The 19,459-nt window shown below is 44.4% G+C and overlaps 1 protein-coding gene across 1 annotated transcript in view; it reads right to left on the bottom strand.

Moving 5' to 3' along the window:
* Positions 1–2,159: 2,159 nt before the first annotated feature.
* Positions 2,160–19,459, bottom strand: part of SLC24A3 (solute carrier family 24 member 3) — a 47,701-nt gene continuing 30,401 nt past the window's right edge. The window contains exons 8-15 of the mRNA XM_058802769.1: positions 18,425–18,558; positions 15,805–15,965; positions 14,952–15,228; positions 13,774–13,940; positions 12,822–12,936; positions 11,881–11,993; positions 3,604–3,669; positions 2,160–2,659 (exon numbers count right to left, since the gene is read on the bottom strand). Of these exons, the coding sequence (XP_058658752.1) occupies positions 2,510–2,659; positions 3,604–3,669; positions 11,881–11,993; positions 12,822–12,936; positions 13,774–13,940; positions 14,952–15,228; positions 15,805–15,965; positions 18,425–18,558 (1,183 nt within the window). The 3' untranslated portion in view covers positions 2,160–2,509. The remainder of the gene's footprint in view (positions 2,660–3,603; positions 3,670–11,880; positions 11,994–12,821; positions 12,937–13,773; positions 13,941–14,951; positions 15,229–15,804; positions 15,966–18,424; positions 18,559–19,459) is intronic.

The raw sequence follows: 19,459 nt of genomic DNA, 5'->3' as shown, positions 1-19,459 counted from the left end.
CCAGTAGGAAAAGTTCCTAAGAAATACACGTGTAGTTTTTGTGCCATGGGATAGGTAATGGCTATTTCGCAGAAATAGATCCAACTGGCTCCATTGGAGCAGCAGTATAAATATTCAAAATAGAAGAAAAAATAGGCCCTGATATGAAACTTCTTTTATTCCTTCCCCTTATCAGCAAGGACACACTCTGCTTAGGAGCAACTCGCTATGAAGTGAAGCTGCGTGTTTGTGGGGTGGCTTTAGTGACACGTGTGCCACATCGTTGCAAACATCATTTGACTTACAGAAGTATTTTAGGCATTTTAGTGGTTGCTATTATTATTATTCATCTCATTAACAACAACAACAAAAGAAACAAAAACCCAACAACAGGAAGGTACAGTGGGCTTGCTAACACAAGGGGATGTCCCGTGGGCACAGGTATGAGAAGGCTGCTCAAACCTCAGCTGCAGAGCTCAACAAGCAGCAACACAATTGCTTTCCAGGATGGAAACTGGCAATGCAGGCATGTCATTCACTCTCTCTGCTGTCTGTCCCTGGACCCTTTCTTCTTCTTCTTCTTCTTGCCAGGGATCCACCAGCACATGCTGTTCCCAGTGGGACATGGTTTTTTCCACAGGACTTCGCTGCCACACACAGTGCAAGAGCTGCCAGTGCCTCCCCATGTTAGGTGCAACAAACAAAGAAAACCAGCTGCTCAGCTGAAGGGAAACCACAGGGTGTAAATATTTTCATTTACAACATTTTGCCCAAAGAAAATCAGATCGGAAAAAATCAATTCCAAAAGTGCAAATGAAAAAAAAAATTGGCTTTTCATCTGTGAACACAACGTGGCTCTCTTCTTTTTTCTTTTTTAAACTGGAGCACTTTCTTTTCCTGCTATAGTTTAGGGTTTGGTGTTTCAGGTTTTTTCCTTTCTTTCTGTTCCATAGGGTTTGCTGTACCTTTACTATTATTTGCCACTGTTTGTACCACAGACAAAAACATTCACCTAGCTGGTAGTCTCTTAATACATTTCATAGCAGAACATATACAAGAGGATCAGAAGTGATCAGTGCTCAAAGTAAATACAAGTGGCAGGAACGCACAGTATCAACACATACAAATGAAGCAGTGATGGTGTTTCTCAGGGGTGGAATCTGCCTGCATATTAATACAGAATTATACAAAATCTAGCAGGGATATTGGAACAATGAATAGCTAAACTTTCACAATAACTTAAGATCTGTGAGCGAGTCGGCATTGAAGATATTCCACATTTTAAAATGTGCCATCTCTGTCTGTGTCTTCCTCCCTCCCAAAAGGGAGAGGTGATGAATCCACATGATCTGTTATCAGATAAGTTCAGCTGCTTAAGACGAAAAATATCTGGCCAGGTCCAGTGTATTCTTTAAAGAATGGCAAATTATGACTTCAGTAACTATGTCTGTGCAAAATATGCCTCTTTCCTCTTAAAGAAACCAGTGTCTGTAACTCATTTAGAAAAGTTTTCACATGTACTTATGTCCTTCTCAGAACAAGTAAGACATGAACTATTGAATCCCCCCCAAAACAAGAAATCTGATGAAGCAGAGAAAGTTCTGACCTTCCATTTCCATGTACAGACCATTAAAAACCAGGCCACCTCCTTGGAAGCCCTTCACCTTCTGTTTGGAGATCAAACTATTGCTTGGAAATAACAAACACCCTAGTAATAAAACTCCAACATTCATAGTAAAATGGTAGCAGTATTTACCCTTTGAATCCACATTTAGCTTGCATTCTTTAACAAACCTGTACAAGGTTAATTATTTGTAGTAAAAAGTCATCAGTTTTGTTCCTTGACAATCTTCTTTTATCCATTCTTATGCTGAGTACCTTGAATTGCATTTCCATTTTACACTGCCCTGTGGCCTTTGGATTGTTACAGGAGACCCAGCACTCAGGAGGAGAAGATGCAAGAGAGGACGTTGATCTCTGGCAAGTAAAAAAAAAAAAAAGAACAAAAGCAACACCCCCACCCCCAAACAAACAAAAAAACCCTGCAAACCCAAAACTAAAAGCTAAAAACAAACAAAAAACACTCCCCACAACCAAAAAAACCTAATTATTCTCCTTGAAAGTCAGCCTCCATACGACGTACCCTCTCCTGCATTGTAGCAATAGTCTTAAGTCATAAATTAATTAGTCTTCCATCAAATAACTTAAAAAAAGAAGGAATTGTAGCAGACCAGTTTTGACTGGCTTAACGCCAGTTAGCAGCCAGTTCATCTTGAGTCTCAGTCACACTGTTCAAAAACTGAGCAAGGAAATCACGTGGATGTTGAGAAAAAAGCTCTTCACACGGATGAAGGGTTGTTCCAGGCTGTGGGGGCCAGGGAGAGGGCAAACCTAGACGGGGCCACGGGTCCTATGAACAGTGAACAGGATATAGGTCACGACTTGGAGGTGCCCTGCATCCAGGAAATCCAGCCGTGGCTTGTATTGCACAGGTAAAAAGGAAGCTCCTCCCGACAGTCTGCCACCTGGGTTAGTGATCTCTGCACATTGGCAAGTTCACAAAAGTGAAAACATTGAATTCTGTCATGATGGAGAAACACAGGAAGATGCCGTAAAGGGAAAGGCACACACACCCTAGCTTCTTATCCAGTTTCCATTTGTTCATGTGGACACCAAAAACCTACAATAAACACAGAGTAAGCCACCACAGCAGGAACATTTTGAATCAAGTGGTAAATCCCCTCCTCAGCTACAGGAGCCAAAAGAGAGCTGTCCCCTTACTGATGATGATTAGTTGGAAGCAATCACAAACTGCACCAAGTGAGCTGAAAACCACAGCTCAAGTGAATCAGAGCAGCAGTCACAAAAGCCACCCTGATTTGCATCACCTCACCTTAGGTTTCTGCAGGAAATTTCATTTTGGCAAGAACAATCCCACTTAATTCAATCAGAAATGGATTTAAAGGCCAGGTTCCTTTATTTTTTTTAACTGAAAATGCTTCATGTGCTCCTCTGCATCTCAATCTAGAGCCACACAGTCTAAGACTGCTTGACTTTGCATAGTTTGCTCCCAGCAAAGATTAACATCTTGTGTATGTGGGAATTGTGTTGGTGTGCATTGCACAGGATGCCCCTCCCACCTCAAGATTTGGAAGATGTCACATCATTCCTCTTCTATCATTTCTGGGTAAGGTCAGGGAACACCAAGTACTGATTTCAACAGAAACACTGTCAGCACTGTTTTTTGTGGCCTGTGCTGTATTTCAGAAGGATCCTAGAGAGGGCCAAGCAACCTGCTCAGCATTTTGGCTGATTGTCTCACAGGAGAATGGATCTCATCAGGCATCAAGGGACCTGCTTCAGCTCTAGCACAGAAATTCCTGATGGCTCTCCCAGGCTCCTCCCATGGAAAACACAGGCAGAAGTGTCATCCCATGGGAGTGACAGCTCCTGCAAAGAGCCAAATCCAGGCCTTGGGAAGCTTTTCAAGCAGGGAGCACCCCTATCCCATAACAACAGACTTTGCAACCACTACTTCAGCTGGAGGTGAGAAAGGAGCAGGTGAAGAAAATATCTATAAAAATCCCTCTTTTGGAAAAGAAGAACAAAAGTCTATATACATACTGTGACAAAAACTGATGCCAGCAGGAGGCCAACAGAATATATAAGTCCTCTGCTGTTTAACCGAATCTGTAAAAGAAGGAAGTTCATCAAACCATCTCAGAATTTCACACAATATTCCTCTCTGCTTATATTTCCACAATCCTAAATTGCTGAGCTGCTCAACAGTGTCTTGCAAGCTGTAAATGCCAAGTCAGACCATTACATGGCAGATAACTTTGCCTACTCCCTATTTTGCCAAAGGAGTGTTATTAGAGGAAAGTCCTTTGGACCTGACAACATTTCACAGTGTTCCATGTGAGCTTTGCCATCCCTTGTACTATTATATAATGACATTTTCTAGCTCCTATATGAGCCCTGTAAGAACCAACGGGGGAAAGGAAATTTTGCATTCAGTCACCAATTAATGCTTCACAGTGGGGGAAATAAACAAGGACACACACAAGTGCCTGATTTCTTCCCCACTCTCATCTTATTTCTTCCCTTATCTTACTCCTCTTGTTGAAGGGAACAAGTCAGTGATCTCAAAACCTCAGGTGCTGAAAAGTTGTCTATCAGTGCATCATGGCACACTAACATAGGCTGGACATGATTTAGCACCGAGGCAGATCAGACAAGGAGACAATTTACTGTCTGCAGGGCTGTGTACAGGCACATCACAGGCTCTGGTGCAAGCTGTCTTCAGGCAGAGCCCCAGTTACAGTCACTGCCCAAGAGAACTGAGATGCAGGTCCACAAAGCTGGGAAGCCATTAAACTGCCACTTTTAGAGGCTTTGAGCCTAACCTAAGGAACTCACCTGCATCTTTAAGGTCCAAATACTTCTTAAAATGTGATTTTTGTGAGACATAAACCTAATGATACAAAGGAAGGCTACAGGGAGCAAAGCCATCTCTCCAATCCTGCTCCTCAGCTAGGATCACACTTCTTCTTGGTTTCCCATCCTTCTCTTGTGGAACTTAATTATTATCCTTTTGGGCATTGTTATATGACCTCAGACAGCATCATCAGGGCAGCATCATCAGGGCAGCACTCACTGGAGTCTCTCAAGCCACTTCTCCAGGAGCTACTGTGTGGAAGGGACATTTTTCTAAGAAAGGTTGGCTTCTCAGTGCTCCCATCCTTCTAGTCAGATTATAAAGAATCCCAATTGCAAGTGAAGTGGGGATTGCTAACATGTCAAGCAGCACTACAATTTTAAGATTGCATGAATACAGATACACTTGTATCATTTTGTACCACAGCCAAGAAATCATTTTCACCCCACTATTGCTCCTAAATCCAGAGTAATGATTTGGGTTCTTCTAAGCCAAACCATGCTGACTGAGCATTGCTGTTCCCTTTACACATGCTGAGTTCCCTGCTGATTGCTGACACCATAAAAAAGGCTACAACCATGATGATAATTTTTTTCTGAAGGGTGCTTGAGGATTTCTTTAGGATGACTGTGCTGTAAGGGTATGGATGGACAGCAGGACCATTCCATTCCTATGGTCATTACATCTTAAATACAATATCCTCATCAGACTGCTCAAAGAAATGAGGATTTGGATTGTTTTAGGGCATGAACACTGATTTTTGGGACTGTCTGCCTAACGGAAGATGAAAAATGTCATGATCCCACTGCTAATGTAAACTTCAGAGATGGACCAGCCTGCTTGGCTTCAGTCATTCCTGTGCATCCACTCCTCCTCTCTTGCTTCCACCCATCAGAATGGCCCACATGTAACAGTCAACCTGCACTTCCATTATTATAAAGTTCAAATGGCCCACATGCAACAGTCAACCTGCATTTCCACTATTGTAAAGTTCAAATGGCCCACGTGTAACAGTTAACCTGCATTCCATTATTATAAAGTTCAAATGGCCCACATGTAACAGTTAACCTGCATTCCATTATTATAAAGTTCAAATGGCCTACATGTAACAGTTAACCTGCATTTCCATTATTATGAAGCTCAAAAAAGCCCTACACTGACTCTGTGTACTGAAACTGAAATACACACTTAAAGCTGCCTTCCCTGCTATATCTCAAATGAACAGCAGCTGGCTAGGAAAGGGATAATATTTTACAATAAATTCCTGTCTGGATTTTGGTCAGGAATTTTGTATGACTAGTGCAAATGTTTTTAAAAACTGTCAGTATAAAATGTATCAATTGGAAAGGCATCTACAGGAAAAAGAAGCAAATTAAGGAGACGGAATTATTTTACCATGGAAAATGTCTGAATTTAACCTAAAGTGCAAAAATTTAACCTTAATTCTGCTTCTCAGTTACAACTTCATGCTCCATAAAACCAGCAGAGCATTCCAAAGGCCTCTGTGTCTAATTTGCTGAGGGCACTGCTTCAAAAAAGAGAAGTTTGGTGCTGTTTCTTCAGACTATCTGCAAGGCTCTTCCTTGGAGGTCATTTAGGGGAATAAAAGATGCCATTAGGGATAATTCAAAAGCAGAAAATGTATGCTAATTATTTACAGCAGTAAGAGCCACACACATCATGCTGTTCCTATGTGGGCCAAGCAAATGTGGCAGTGTGAGCACCACTTGTTCCAGCTGTTCTTCTGTTATTTCTTATTTGCTTCTCAATTATTTTATAGCCCTTTTCACGTGTGGTTTCTGTCCTTTTCTATCCCTTTTCTATCTGCTCCATGGCAGGGAGGTGCCATGCATACCTCCTGAGCCTCAGCAGAAGCATCTGGAATCCTTCACACCTTCTCCAGTAGTTTGAGCTCACCAGGAATTTTTTTTTTTTACTCAAACAGTTGCACTTTTTCTTCCAGAAATTCCAGCTGTAATGTGTATCTAGTTCAGCCAAATGAGCTTCCTGACAAACCCTTTCTTTTCCTGAATTTGACTCTGGACTACCCTCTGCTGTTTCACAGATTTCCCATGAGTCTACAGCTCTGGAAATGCAGATTTAACTGATTCCACTCCTGTGGTGATCACCAGCCTACCCCATTTCTTATCATGACTTTTAATTATGAGCACAGAAGCCCAGAAGATGCTGAAATTTGAAACAGAAGCTTAAGAAAAATGTGTCCTTGATCTGTCAAATTAGGGCAGAAATAGTCAAACAGCCCTCTCATGAGACAAGTGGCATTTCCTGCAAGAGGCAACAGAATATATTTCCTTGGGATATGTGAAAATGTGCAAGTTCAGTGAAAACAAGGGCAGCAAAACATTCAAAACTCACAGTAAGGGAGGAGATAATTTCAGGTTTTGGCAAAGACTGGAAAATGAGTCTCAGCTGGAGTCCTTTTAATTGCATAAGGAAAAGCCCAGTCCCCTGTTCATTTAAGAGGAGGAAATGCCTCTTCCCCAGGAGAAAAGGGGCTGCAGAAGAAGCACTCCCTCATGCTGCAAGGAGGAAAAATCAGTATTCCCAAACTCCCCTCTCAGGACTGGCTTGTGTGTAGGGGCTGAAGCAAGGCAGAAAATGCTGCTCTGGCTGATCATGCACAGGAGGTTTGCACATTCACAGCCTCCTCTGTCAGAGATTGAGGGGGGCCACCTCCCTGCTGCTCCTGCAGCAAATGCAAAGAGGCTGCCACCAGCTCCAGCCATTCCCATGCTGCTGTGGTAACCAAGGCTGAAGCCAAACAGCAGAGGAAAAACAATGGATATAAAAGTTATTCTATTCTTAAGTTCTTTTCTGGCAGCTACTTAAGGGAAAACAAGGAGCCACTGCCAAAACCCACACTGGTTTTGCTTCAGGGCCTTAATATGACAGAAATTACGCCAGTAAGGAATTTCAGAAGGGCTATGCTTTGTTTCCAGTCCCTCAGCTGAAAAAGCTGCAGGTCTTCTGCATGTCTGGGTATCCTTTTGCTTCAGTGTCTCTCCCTGGCAGTGCAAATTCAGTCTAAATCCAGCATTCCTGAGGTCTTGCCATGAGACAGCGGTCTAAGCAAACTGGAACTTCAAACATTGATGCATTGCTGCATGTTTAAACGGAATTTCCTTCTTAAACCTGTTTTAGACTCTTAAGAAAGTGTCCCTGTTTTGCTCCATATCACAAAATTCGTTTTGTACAGGGTACACACCTGGAGTGCTGCACATGGCCACTCAGAATATCATGCAGGAGATGCAGGAGCTGTAACTGGAGAGAACTCCTGTAGTGATAGGAGGATTGGCAGGGACAATTTTGCTCCACTACAGCAGAATCATCCCAAAAATCTCTCTGCCACAAAGCCAGGGAGCCAGCTTTGTCCTAACAAACAGTGCCTTGGAATTTAACCAGTGCAAATCAACTGGTCAGCGAGGAGCAGAGCAGTGAGGCTTCCCATCTCCATCTGTGCTTTGCAAGCATTTGCTTCCCTCTGCATCCTCTGATGCCTAAATATGATTGCACTGGGATTATTTCTGCTGTCTCAGGCTGCTTGTTTGGGTAGAAGGAATATCAGGTCTCTCAGACTTCTAATGTACTGTCAAATTTTGCTGAAACTGATGTGATCAAATCAACCTGGCTCTTTATCCTTAAGCTAAAATTCCTGTTCTCTGAAATACTGCTAGATGATGTCTGGTTTACATGCAAAAAAAAAAATATTCCAGAGGAAAGCAACTGGATAGAAAATAAGGAGGAAAAATCCTTCCACTCTGCATATGCCAGGTGCACTAGGGAAGGATGCTTGCTGGATTACAGAGTCAGCAATGTGTCCAGGACTCAGTGCTGGAAGAGAGGAGAGAGTGAAAATGTCAAAGGACTCTCAAGGTCCAGAGGGATGCTGCTTTTCCTCCAAAAGCCTGCCAGATTAGCTGTGTACACAACAGAAGAGGAGAGGTGCTGCAAGAGGGTGGCCAAGTGAGCAGTGGAGGTGGAAGCTCCAGTGGGAAGCAAAGGAAGGCAGAGTTAGTACTTGGACATTATTGAGTGCTCAGAAACAAGGGCCCTTGAAATAATAAACATATGGTTGGGTTAAAGACTTGGCATTGTGAAAACAGAAGGGATCTGATGTGGAAAGTTTAATCCTGAATAGATCTGCCTTTTCATGGAAAAAGGGTTGGTGGCTTGGTACAAGCCAGGAATTCTGGAACTGACACTTGAGCTGAAGGCAAAGGGTGAGGCACTTGCAGTGTAACCACATCCTAGGGGAAGATGTTTCATTTAAAGCAGGAACACAGAAGGAAAACCTCCTGACAGATGCCTCCAAGATGCAGCCTGAGAATCATAAGATGGTTTTCCTCTCCCTTCTTGTAATAAGGAAGGCAGAATAAAATAAATACTAAACTAAAGCATAAACTGACAATGGGGCTGGGGAAGCAGCAGTCAGAAGAGAGGCACTCAATCAAAGTGAGATTTAGACACAGGACATGTCCCCAGGGAATCACAGCTTATTTCCAGTGCAGGCATTCACCTACTGTGACTCCAGCAAGCCCATTTGTCTCTCTGACAGGTCCCCCTCCTGCTCTTTTCCTGACTCATTCTGCTAGATCACAAAGCTGCCTTTTCCCCACTCAGACACCATCCCATGGAGTAAGCTTGAATAAACAAGAAGTCCTGATTCCACATGAAGCCACTTACAAAGAGGAGATACTAGAGAGACACATTTGGGTCCTGTCAAACACCAAAAGAGCAGTACTAAATCCTGTATAAGCTCAGAAATAACCCAGTACTTCTGACTCCCAGAGTTATTCAGTGGACAACCAGGCTGGCCTGAGCCCACGAGCCCCAGGGCAGTTAGCAGGGTCTGCTCATGCAGCCCAAAGGGAATTTCCTGCCTGACAGACCTCAGGAGCTGGAGCTCTCCGTGTGCTGCCCCCTCTGACCTGGGTGCCAGGGATGATGCCACACTCCTGGAATGACAACCAGCATCTTGGAGCTCTAGGCACTGTCACCAAGGTACACCTGAGCCAGCTAATGCCAGCCTTTGCTAGCAAGGGAGTAATACTTTAAAAATTAATTGCTAATAACGGGGTGAGGAAAGGGGGCTTGCTTTGTTTTAAAGTCCAATTACCCAAGAATTTGGAGAGAAATCCAGGAACAGCAAGTAAAAACTGAGGAAACTCTCTTTTGCTAATTGTGGGGCAGTTTCCAAGACTGCCTTTTCTAACCATGTGATCACACTGTACAATGGACATTTTGGGTATGCAAAACAGTAGTGACACTGTTATGCCTCCCTGAAAGCTGGCTGCTTCTGTTCAGCCACTTCTTTCATCCTTTTTCACAAAAATATAGATGAGCTACAGATAAACTGCTCATTAAAGAAAGGGATTTTATTCCTGCAGCACTGCTTCCTTGTGGCACTCCTATATCCAAGAAGAGGGAAGATGTGAGGAACTAAAGGCTGGTCAGCCTGACCTTGATCCCTGGGAAGATGACAGAGCACATGATCATGGGAACCACTTCTAAATACACAAAGGACAGACATGTTTTAATTTATGGAGGGGAAATCCCTCTGACCCTGCCTGACAGCCCTGTAGGATGAGGGGGGTTTGCTGGGTGAGGGGAGAGCAACAGACATTGTTTATGTTGACTTTAGCAGGGCTTCTGGCATTCTCCCAAACGTCCTCAGAGACAAACAGAGGAAGAACAGCCTGGAAAAGTGGCCAGTGGAGTGGCCTGATAAGCAGCCAAAGCACTGTGCTCCAAGCCCAGCTGGGGGCAGTCACTAGGGCCTCACCCCAGGGGTCAGGACTGCTTGATGCCTTTTTTAATGAACTGGATGATGGGGAGAGAGATTTTGGTGCCTTATTTAATGAACTGGATGGTGGGGAAAGAGCAGGCTCAGCAAGTTCACAGCCCATACAAAACCAAGGAAGGTGGCTCGTGCTCTGGAGGACTGTGCTGCCATACAGAGGGAGCTGGACAGGCTGGAAAAATGTGCAGGCAGCAAACTCATTAATATCCACAAAGGGAAATAAATGAAAAGCCCTGCACTTGGGAAGGAATAACTCCACAGATCAGCTGGAAAGCAGACTGGCCAAGAAAGACCTGTTGATCCTGGTGGATACCAAGCTGAAGTCAACAATGCACTCCTGTGACATGGAGCATCAACAGCATCCTGGGCTACATCAGGAGAAGTGCTGCCAGTAGGGAGAGGAAGATGATCCTGCTCTGCTCACATTGGTCTGGTTCTGGGCTCCTCAATACAAGGAAAATATGGAGTTCTTGGAGCAAGTCCAGTGAAGGACCACAGGGAAGATTTAAGGGATGGCAGCATCTGGCATACAGAGAGGCTCAAAGAGCTGTGACTGTTCAGCCTACAGAAGAGAAGCTTCAGGGGGATCTGAGCCATGTGCACAAATACCTGATGGGAGAACACAGAGAAGGTGCAGCCAGATTCTTCTGTGTGATATCCATTGAAAGGACAAGAGGAACCACACAATTTTAAATACAGAAATCCCATTATAATGTAAGAATGCTTTTGACTGTTGAGAGTGGTTAAAACCAAAGCAAAGTGCTGAGAGTGGCAGTGCAGACTCCTTGGAGGTACTCAAGATCCAACAGGACAAAGTCCTAAGCACTCTGCTCTAGCTGACCCAGCCTTGAGCAGAGGGTTGGGGACTGGACAATCTCCAGAGGTACTTATCAAGCTCAGCACTTCTGTCATTCTCCTGCCTTTTAATTTTGCATTCACTCAGGGACTGTAATCAACACTCTTCTCTCTGCCCTACCCTGCTGTCTGACTGGGGTCCAGGTAACAGCAACAGCCACAGAGACCTCCCTCTAGAATTCTGTGGCATCTCCTGCTTTTACTTCTCAGAGGGAGCCTTGCAGCAGCTCTGGGGCAGAGGCTGGCTCTTTTATCACTTGGGAAGTAAAGGATAACTTCATTGGTGTTTGGTAGTTTTGTCTTAAACAGGAAAGCTCTGCAGAGTTTCCTGCTGATGGTCACGCTCTGATCCATCTAATATTTAACAATTTCCTTCACTTTGCAGTGTGTTAACAGTTTAGTAATGCCAGAATTTTTCTTACAGATCTCATCTACATTTTATATTTCACCTCTGTGTTTATCCCCTCTGCCTTATTAAAAACAAGATCATTCTTACTTAGAATACATTCAAGAGTATGAAAATCCAGTGCACTCTAGTAAAGCTAGCTTACTTCAGCACAGACTTCTGTCTTCAAGGAAGAAATGGAAGTACTTGTCCTCAAAAGGATGGGAAACGTCCAGTGACAATTAATTTCTACTTCTCCCATATAACAGAGAAAATTACTTGTTTTTTCAAATAAAATCCATAGAATTTTGGACTTTTTTTCCCTAGATAGATCTGGCTTATTAAAAAGAAATAAATAAGTAACAAATAAGTAACAATGATGTGAACAAATGCAGGACTTACGTATGATCCATAATTCACTGCTAGAGTCTGCAAAGCCCATGGAAGGCCTAGGCCAATTAAAATATCAAAAACATTGCTTCCAATGGAGTTGGACACGGCCATATCCCCCATACCTGCAGGAATGGAAACCACAAACACTCAGGCATGTCTCAGAAAAGTCCTGCAGCTTTAATCTGCAGTCATCCAGGCAGCTTCCCCTGATTAAGGCCAAGATTTGTGGAGGATGCCCCTCACTCCCTCCCTTCCCTTTGCCCCCCATCATAGAAGGCCAGCAGGCTTAAAGGGGCTTAATCCACCTTCCAGGATCAGCTGAGAATTCCCCTCCACTAATCCTCTGCTGCTGAGGGGACCTGCTGTACTGGCTGTGACCTGCTAGGCCTCTGGTGCCACGCTCAGGAGGACTTCTGACCCTTCACTGTGACCATGACATGAGTTTCTGCACTGGATTAATTGCAAAAGGTCTTTGAATCATCTCTTCAGCAGCTGCTTATTTCAGTGACAAGTCACTGGCTTTGCTCCCCAAAGCAGTACTGGCTTCTGGCTTTTCCTCTTTACACACCTGTTTCGAGTGCCACAAATATTGAGGAGCTGCTTTCCTTAAAACCAGCAGTATCTTCCAGTCCTTGTGACTGTGAAGAAAAGCTGGAAGGTGACCTGAAAGATCCTTATGCCATTAAACAGTTCTATACCACTGATATTCAAATTAAGAAAATTACTCTGATTATTGAGGAAGGCTTGAAGCTGACAATACTGTTAGAACTTCTGCTGAGAACCTGTTAACTGCTCTGCAATAGCAGCACAATTTATTTCCTTCTTTGCTCTTGTTTTAAATTCCAGGCTTGTGGAAAGAGCTCTGCTGAGGGAACATCTGTGCTGCCTGAGGAGGAGCAGAATGTCAGGACACAGCCCCACAGCAGGAAGCCATCCCTGCAGTGACCCACCTTGCCTGGCCACGATCAGGCTGGCCATGCAGTCTGGCACGCTGGTTCCTGCTGCCAGGAAAGTGATGCCCATGATGACATCTGGAATTCCCAGGGTGTACCCAATGATTGTCACCTAAAGAGAACATGGAATAAACTGTCAAGGTGTTTACAACAATTAAGACCTGACACCAACTTGGCCCAAATCTGCAAGATCCTGTGAGACAGAGGGTATCCCTCAGTGCAAGCTCACACTTCCTTTAAATAGAGGCAGGCTTTTTTGGTGTATTCATCAACTGGCAGGGGATAGCACTCACCTGCTGTGTACCCTCTCAGGTTAGTTGTTCCATACATTTCCTCCACAGTTTTCCTGATACTAATCTGGAAAAGAGACTGTATGGTGGCTCACTACCCTGGGTAACTGCCTCCTGATCTTGGATGAAGTTTGTAAACATTATTATATATAAATACTAGCTTGGATGAGGTTTGTAAACATTGTTATTTACAAATACCAGCTAAGCAGACACAAATCCACCCTATGGCTCTAGTTCTGCAGGAATTTGACTGAATGTCATGCTATTGTTCATGCTAAGTTCAAAGTGTGATCATTCACAACTCCATGTCTCTTGAGCTTGCTTGCTCCAAGAGAATGAAAAGTTGTTGGGGCCAGATTGTCCCTCAGCACCCCTCACACTGCCCTGCAGGACTAGGAGATGTTCCACTGCTGCAGCTGTAGTTGTTGCCCAAGATAAAGAATCTGGATGAAATGCCAGCCCTAAATCAAGCTCAAAGGCCACGCCTACTGGTCCCTAATTTTCTTCTCTGAGTGTGGACAGGTCCAAAAGAAATAGAAGCAAACCTAGGGTCTCTCACCTGAAAATTCAGGTGTGTAGAACTTCCTATGCATTTCTCTAGACTGACAAACCACCTCCTGCTGCTTCTCCCAGTGGTTTCTGGGTTAGCTGGTACGTACCATCCAGACCATCATGTAAGAAAAAGCTGCAATCCACAGGGTAGAAGAAGCAAAGGTGACCATGAACCATTTTTCCAAGTGGGGTTTGTTGCAGTTGGGCACTGTGAAGTACAGGACAAAACTCAAGGGCCATGTGAAGACCCACTTCAACATTTCTATCTTGCCAGCTGCCAAACAACAAAACAGAGGAAAACAATCATATTTCAGAATGTTATTATTTTGTTAGCATGTGCAAACAAGATGCCAGGGACACCTCAGTCTGTTATGCTAAAATGCCATTCCTTGTTCAGAAGATAATGCTGTGATGGCAGATAGGAGGGCAGAGACAGGCACAGGAGTATGAAGGTTTAACAAAGAGTTTAAGTAATGGGTCAGACCACATGTGCACCCTAGTCAAGTTCTTACAAAACCACATAAAATGCAAGTCCAAGAAAGAGATCTGATTCACCTTCAGTCATGTAATGGGAGGGTATAGAAAAGACGGAGGCAGGCCCTTCACAAGGGAACTACAAAATTCCTTGCACAAGGGAATTACAGAAGCCAATGGACTCAACTTCCAATAAGGGAAATTCAGAATGGGTAGTACATTAAGTTGTGCATTTTCTCGTCTTTTCCTGCTGGGGTGGGGGGGAGAGGGGGTGGTCAAACATTGGAACAGGTACCCAAAAGTCTGTGGGATGTCCATCCTTATAGATAATAAAACTCAACTGGACACAGGCTTGGAGGAGGACCTGCTCTGAGCAGGGGGTGGAACCAGAGATCTCCAGAGGTCCAGCCTTTCACATACTATGGAAGTCCACAGGACATCTAAACTACTCTTTTTAAGGCTCAGGTCTTTTCCTCACTCAAACTCCAGAAATGCTGTTTGAGTGAGACCTGAACAGGAGCTCCTGAAATTGTATCTTGCCTGTAAAGGGCAGGACCACTCCCTACAGTATTCCAGCTCATCTGAACATCAACACAGCAAATCTTTCCAGCTATGGCAACTGTGACTCAAAGGAATCCTGAGAGGTTCCTGCTGCTTCCCAGTCCCCCATCTCTTTTACATGTGGCCAGGACCCTCACTGCCAAGTGAAAGCTGATGGAAGCCCTCAGAGACACTTCCACCTCTACATCCACCCGCAATGCTTTCCACCATATCCAAACAAACACCGCACAAACGCAGGAGAGCTTCTTACTGGGGAGGTCAAAAGGCGTGTAGGGCCCTTCATGGTCATCGTCATCATCATCATCATCATCCTCCTCCTCCTCGTCGTTCTCATTGTTCTCGTTGTCCTCGTTCTCGTTCTCGTTCCTGGCCTCGGCCGCGTCCTCGTCGCGCCGCGTGCCGTTCACGCCGCGCTCGGCAGAGTTGCTGGGGCCCGTTCCGTTCTCCACCACGTGCTTGATGGGGATTTTGATGGCTACCTCTGACTCCCCGTTGGTGTAAGTCCTGCTGTTGATCAGCCTCTGTCTCTGTAAATAAAGGCAGACTTGATGAAAAATAAGGCTTTTTTTAAATTTGCGGGTTTTTAAAGCAAAAGGGGGGAACAGAGAAAGAGGTGTGTAGAAGTCTTTACAAATTTATCTTTGAAAGCAAAAAGAATGATTTTCAGCGGGTACAACATGATACTTGCTTGCAGACCACTAGAAAAATCTTACATATACAACTTTTTCAAGAGAAGGTCCAGTGGCCAACTTTTACAAGGTCAATTCCAGCGGAATTGACTCCAGGAGTACTCCAAGACCACTAAGTGACACACTAAGTGCAGTCTTGGGGTAGTACCATATCATCAAACAGATCTATGCAGAGGGCACCTCCTGTGAGCAACAGCTACACGTAACAGCTATATAACAACCTCTGCTAAAACCTCCAAGAGCACAGAAAGTAAGGGACATTTAGTGAAGTCAGTGCCAGAAGGATAAAATCTGGGAGAGCGCTATCAAGGATCCAGAAGAAACACCAGAGTTTCATTTCAAGATAGACACTGCCACAGGAAAATGCAAATTCAGGAGGAGCAGGGCAGGTAGGGGGGGAGATAAGAGACACACCTCATTGATTAGCATGCGGCTGGCCATGGAGAGCCGTGTTTTGGGAGGGAAATGGCTGGTTATCATGATCCGGAGCCCAGCCTCGGAAAATGAAAGCTGGTGTGGGTAGGCAGAGAGCAGCTCATCAACCATGATCACTGAGGCTTTTCGGTGGAAATTTCCTGCAGCCAAGGAACAAAAACAAATTGAGGCCTTCTTTCAGCAGTCTCTCCTTCTGTTCTATGTTGCTCTAAGAAGAATGAACCCATGAGTTCCAAAGTTCTCTGTAAGAACCATTCCTTCAGCTACACCATTCAAAACAAGTCTCATCTGTCCCTAATTTCTGCCTTCTACACACCTTATATTCCTGCTTTTTAATAAATTGTCAACATAGTATGACCACTCATGCAGAACTAAATCTGCTCTGCACACTTCATCACAAGCCTGTGTTAGACACACCACTGCTTCAACAGCAGCCATCCCACCCAGGCAGCTACTCCCAGTTGCAACCTGCACTTCTGTGAGGATATTGTCCTCATCCACCGCTGTGTTCCTGCAAGGTACAAATACAAACGAAAACATTCCTGCACCTTGGGCTTGCAGCTCATGGCTAAGAACAGCCACCAAATCCAGCAGCAACTGCATGTGCCAGAGCAATCCACAGTGTGGGAGCAAAGGGACAGGAAGACAGAGGCCTGGAGCACGATGCCAGTGCCCACTGCTGCCTCTGGGGATCATCCTTCCTTCAGCTGGATGACACCTTGGGCTCTGAGTTCTGTGCCAGGTCTGGGACTTGGCAGCAGTGACACCTGAGGCCTTCTCCAAACACACTTCTGCACAGGTTTATTAAAACCAGTGTTAAACACTGGCAGATGTTTTGTGGCATCACCATTTTTAACCATCACTGTTAGTCTGACTATCTCCTCAGCCTTTATGTTGCTTTTTTTTGCCTACTGAGGCTTACATGGAGTAAATATGTGAGCTCCTCCATATTAAAAAAATAAAAATGTAAACCAACAACAAAAACCAACCACACAGCTTTTCCTTGTGAGTTTTTTCCACACTGGCACTTGTTGAATGGCACCTGGAAAAACTGCCAAACACAGGAATCTTTCTGTTTCAGACTTTTTGGTCCTCTGTTCCGAAAAGGTTTCAGAAAAGGCTTCAGAAGTCTGAAATCCCCAGGCACGCCATTGCAACAGGTGCTGTTGGTGGCCCTGTACCCCTGGCTGGGACACAAAGCAGCACCACTTGCCTCTCCAGACCTCCTGTGGCCCAGTGCCCAGGAAATACAGGAACAATCTGCAAGAAGATGAAGCAAACCCTCTTGTCTTCCTTCCTGGGCCAGTGTGAGTAAACACAAGTGTCCAAATCAAAAAGTTATCAGCAGAGTAGGCAAAAAACCCATTGTGGGAGTATTTAAAGCAAATCCCACTGGGTCAAGTTGGATGTGCAAGGCCTGAGTTTGTGCTCACTGAGGTTTCCCAATCCAGATTTCCTGGTACAGAATTGCCAGCATAGGTCTGCTGTGGAGAGCTCCAGGCAACAGAGAGCTGTCCCCAAAAAAGCAGCTTCCCCAAATCAGAGTGCACAGCACTGGTGAAAGCCTTCCCTCTGCAACAGGCCTGAAACTGAGAGCTGGCTGCTGCAAATAAACCCCACTACATTTCATGCTTAACTGCTTGCTGTATACAGACTAAGCCTCTCAAGCTCCACTTGCAGGAAAAGAGACCTATTTTTGAGTGGTTGCTTGGGGTTTTTTGAAAGACTAGCTAAACAAAAGAGGCAACCCGTCTGTGCTCAGAGACCAGGACTGATTTGGACAAGACAGAGCTTCTTCTCAGGCTAAGTCAGGGCCTCAGGAAAATGGGAGGTGTTATTCCTGAGAACAGGTACACATACATCCCAAGCAGATACTGCACATGCTTGTTGACTGTTTTAAAGACAAAATAAAGTCACTGTGAATACAGTTTAGGACATCCTTGCAAATGCAGACACTGAACGACTGCTGAGCTATGGGATGGGGGAATTTTTTTTAAGCTGAAGAAATACAACCACTTTTATACATGATCATGACTAAAGTCAAACTGGAACAGATTTCAGCAAAAGTGAAATACCCTTAAAGATCACTCACATGGAAAAGTTGTGCATGGTAAAGCCAGCATATGCAGTAAAAGCACAACGATCAGACCCACAGAGAGTCCCTGCCCTTCCTTCAGTGGGGATATGTGTACACTGGTCTAAGCAGGGCCTTTTTTCTTGCTCAGTTGATGTCCCTTTGGAGTGGAGTTAAATTTAACTGGACATGTTACTTCAGTGCAGAGTAACAGCACCCACAGGAGGAATTAAAATGGCTGTAACAGGCCAGATAAGCAGCCCCTAGGCTTGAAGGAGTCCTTGCAGCCAAGCACCTTGTCCAGCAGCAACAATCAGCCACAAGAGGCCTCAGCCACCTCCAGTGGCACAGGCTGTGGTGGCTAGGATCACCACACTGTGTCCCACATATGGGAGAGGGGTTCCAAAAGGACCACCTGCCACCCCCTATTTCATGGCTTGCAAGAGAGTAGCAGTTCCACTGTGTGAGCAGGGAGAGAACACCCAGAATGATGCAAGTGACAGGGTGACTTACTGGAACAGTTACCTTTCTTTAGTAACACCACTGTGGCATCACAGTTGCTGTTGTCATCCATCTCTGTGTTACTTGCTAAACCATTCACCATATTTGCAGTGTTTTTTGTCTTCCTCTCAAAGAAGTGATGTATGGTTGAGTTGTACCTGCACAAAGGAAACAAACTCAGGATGTACCTTTAATTCTTGAAAAGGAATTCTAGGAAAGTCTTCTTTTCCTAGCCTTGTATCCTGTGCAATACAGCTAAGGGAGGGAAGTAAACTCCTCTGGATTTAAGGAGGATCCCAGAGTTCCAGCTAAATTGCACATCAAACAATCTCTCTATACCCAGAAGACTATGAAAGACAGAAGCCATAGATCTTGAATGACATGCATGTTTATGTGTTAGGTGTGAATCTTTGCTTGTCATCATCCAAGTATATTTTTTTATCACACCTGAGTATCAGCATTATTTCACTGGGAGGACTCAACCCAGAAACACAACACCTTATGCTAAATTCATCTCAGCTTTGGCATGGCTGGGGAATAATCCTTGCTTCTTGGAGCATCTGGGAGCTGACACAAATAAGAGTCAAGGCTCTCCCCATGACACTCAGAGGCAAGGGCAGACCCCTATAAACACCTGGCAGAGGTCCCTAACTAGGCTGACAACCTTTCAAGCTATATCCAAACAGGTCTGAAAAGACTGTTCACATTACAATGTTGTTTTTAGAAAAAAAAAAAAAAAAGTACACATTACAACTGTCTTGCTGGTCAGTTAATTGTTCCAAGAGTAAAAAGCTACCCTCCATGTCAAAATTTCTAATTAATAGATGAATTCTGACTTGTGTTCCTTCAGCCAGCCTGAGTGTTTTGCTGTTCTCACTGAGAATTACTCTCACAATATTACTCTATTCATGATTTCAAAACAAATCTCCAGTCTTACTTGTGGAGACAAGACCACTGGTGTGTTTGGCAGCTGGAAGGTTTTGTTGAATGTTCCAGTTTGAATCTGGGTTTCCTTTCCACTGTCTTTTGAAAACAAGACAGGAGGAGGTGAACAAAACA

Source organism: Ammospiza caudacuta, chromosome 3 (genome assembly GCF_027887145.1).
Source record: "Ammospiza caudacuta isolate bAmmCau1 chromosome 3, bAmmCau1.pri, whole genome shotgun sequence".
In the NCBI taxonomy this organism is placed as follows: Eukaryota; Metazoa; Chordata; class Aves; order Passeriformes; family Passerellidae; genus Ammospiza; species Ammospiza caudacuta.
Note: the sequence above shows the minus strand (reverse complement) of the source record. Positions and strands in the feature narration are given on the sequence as shown.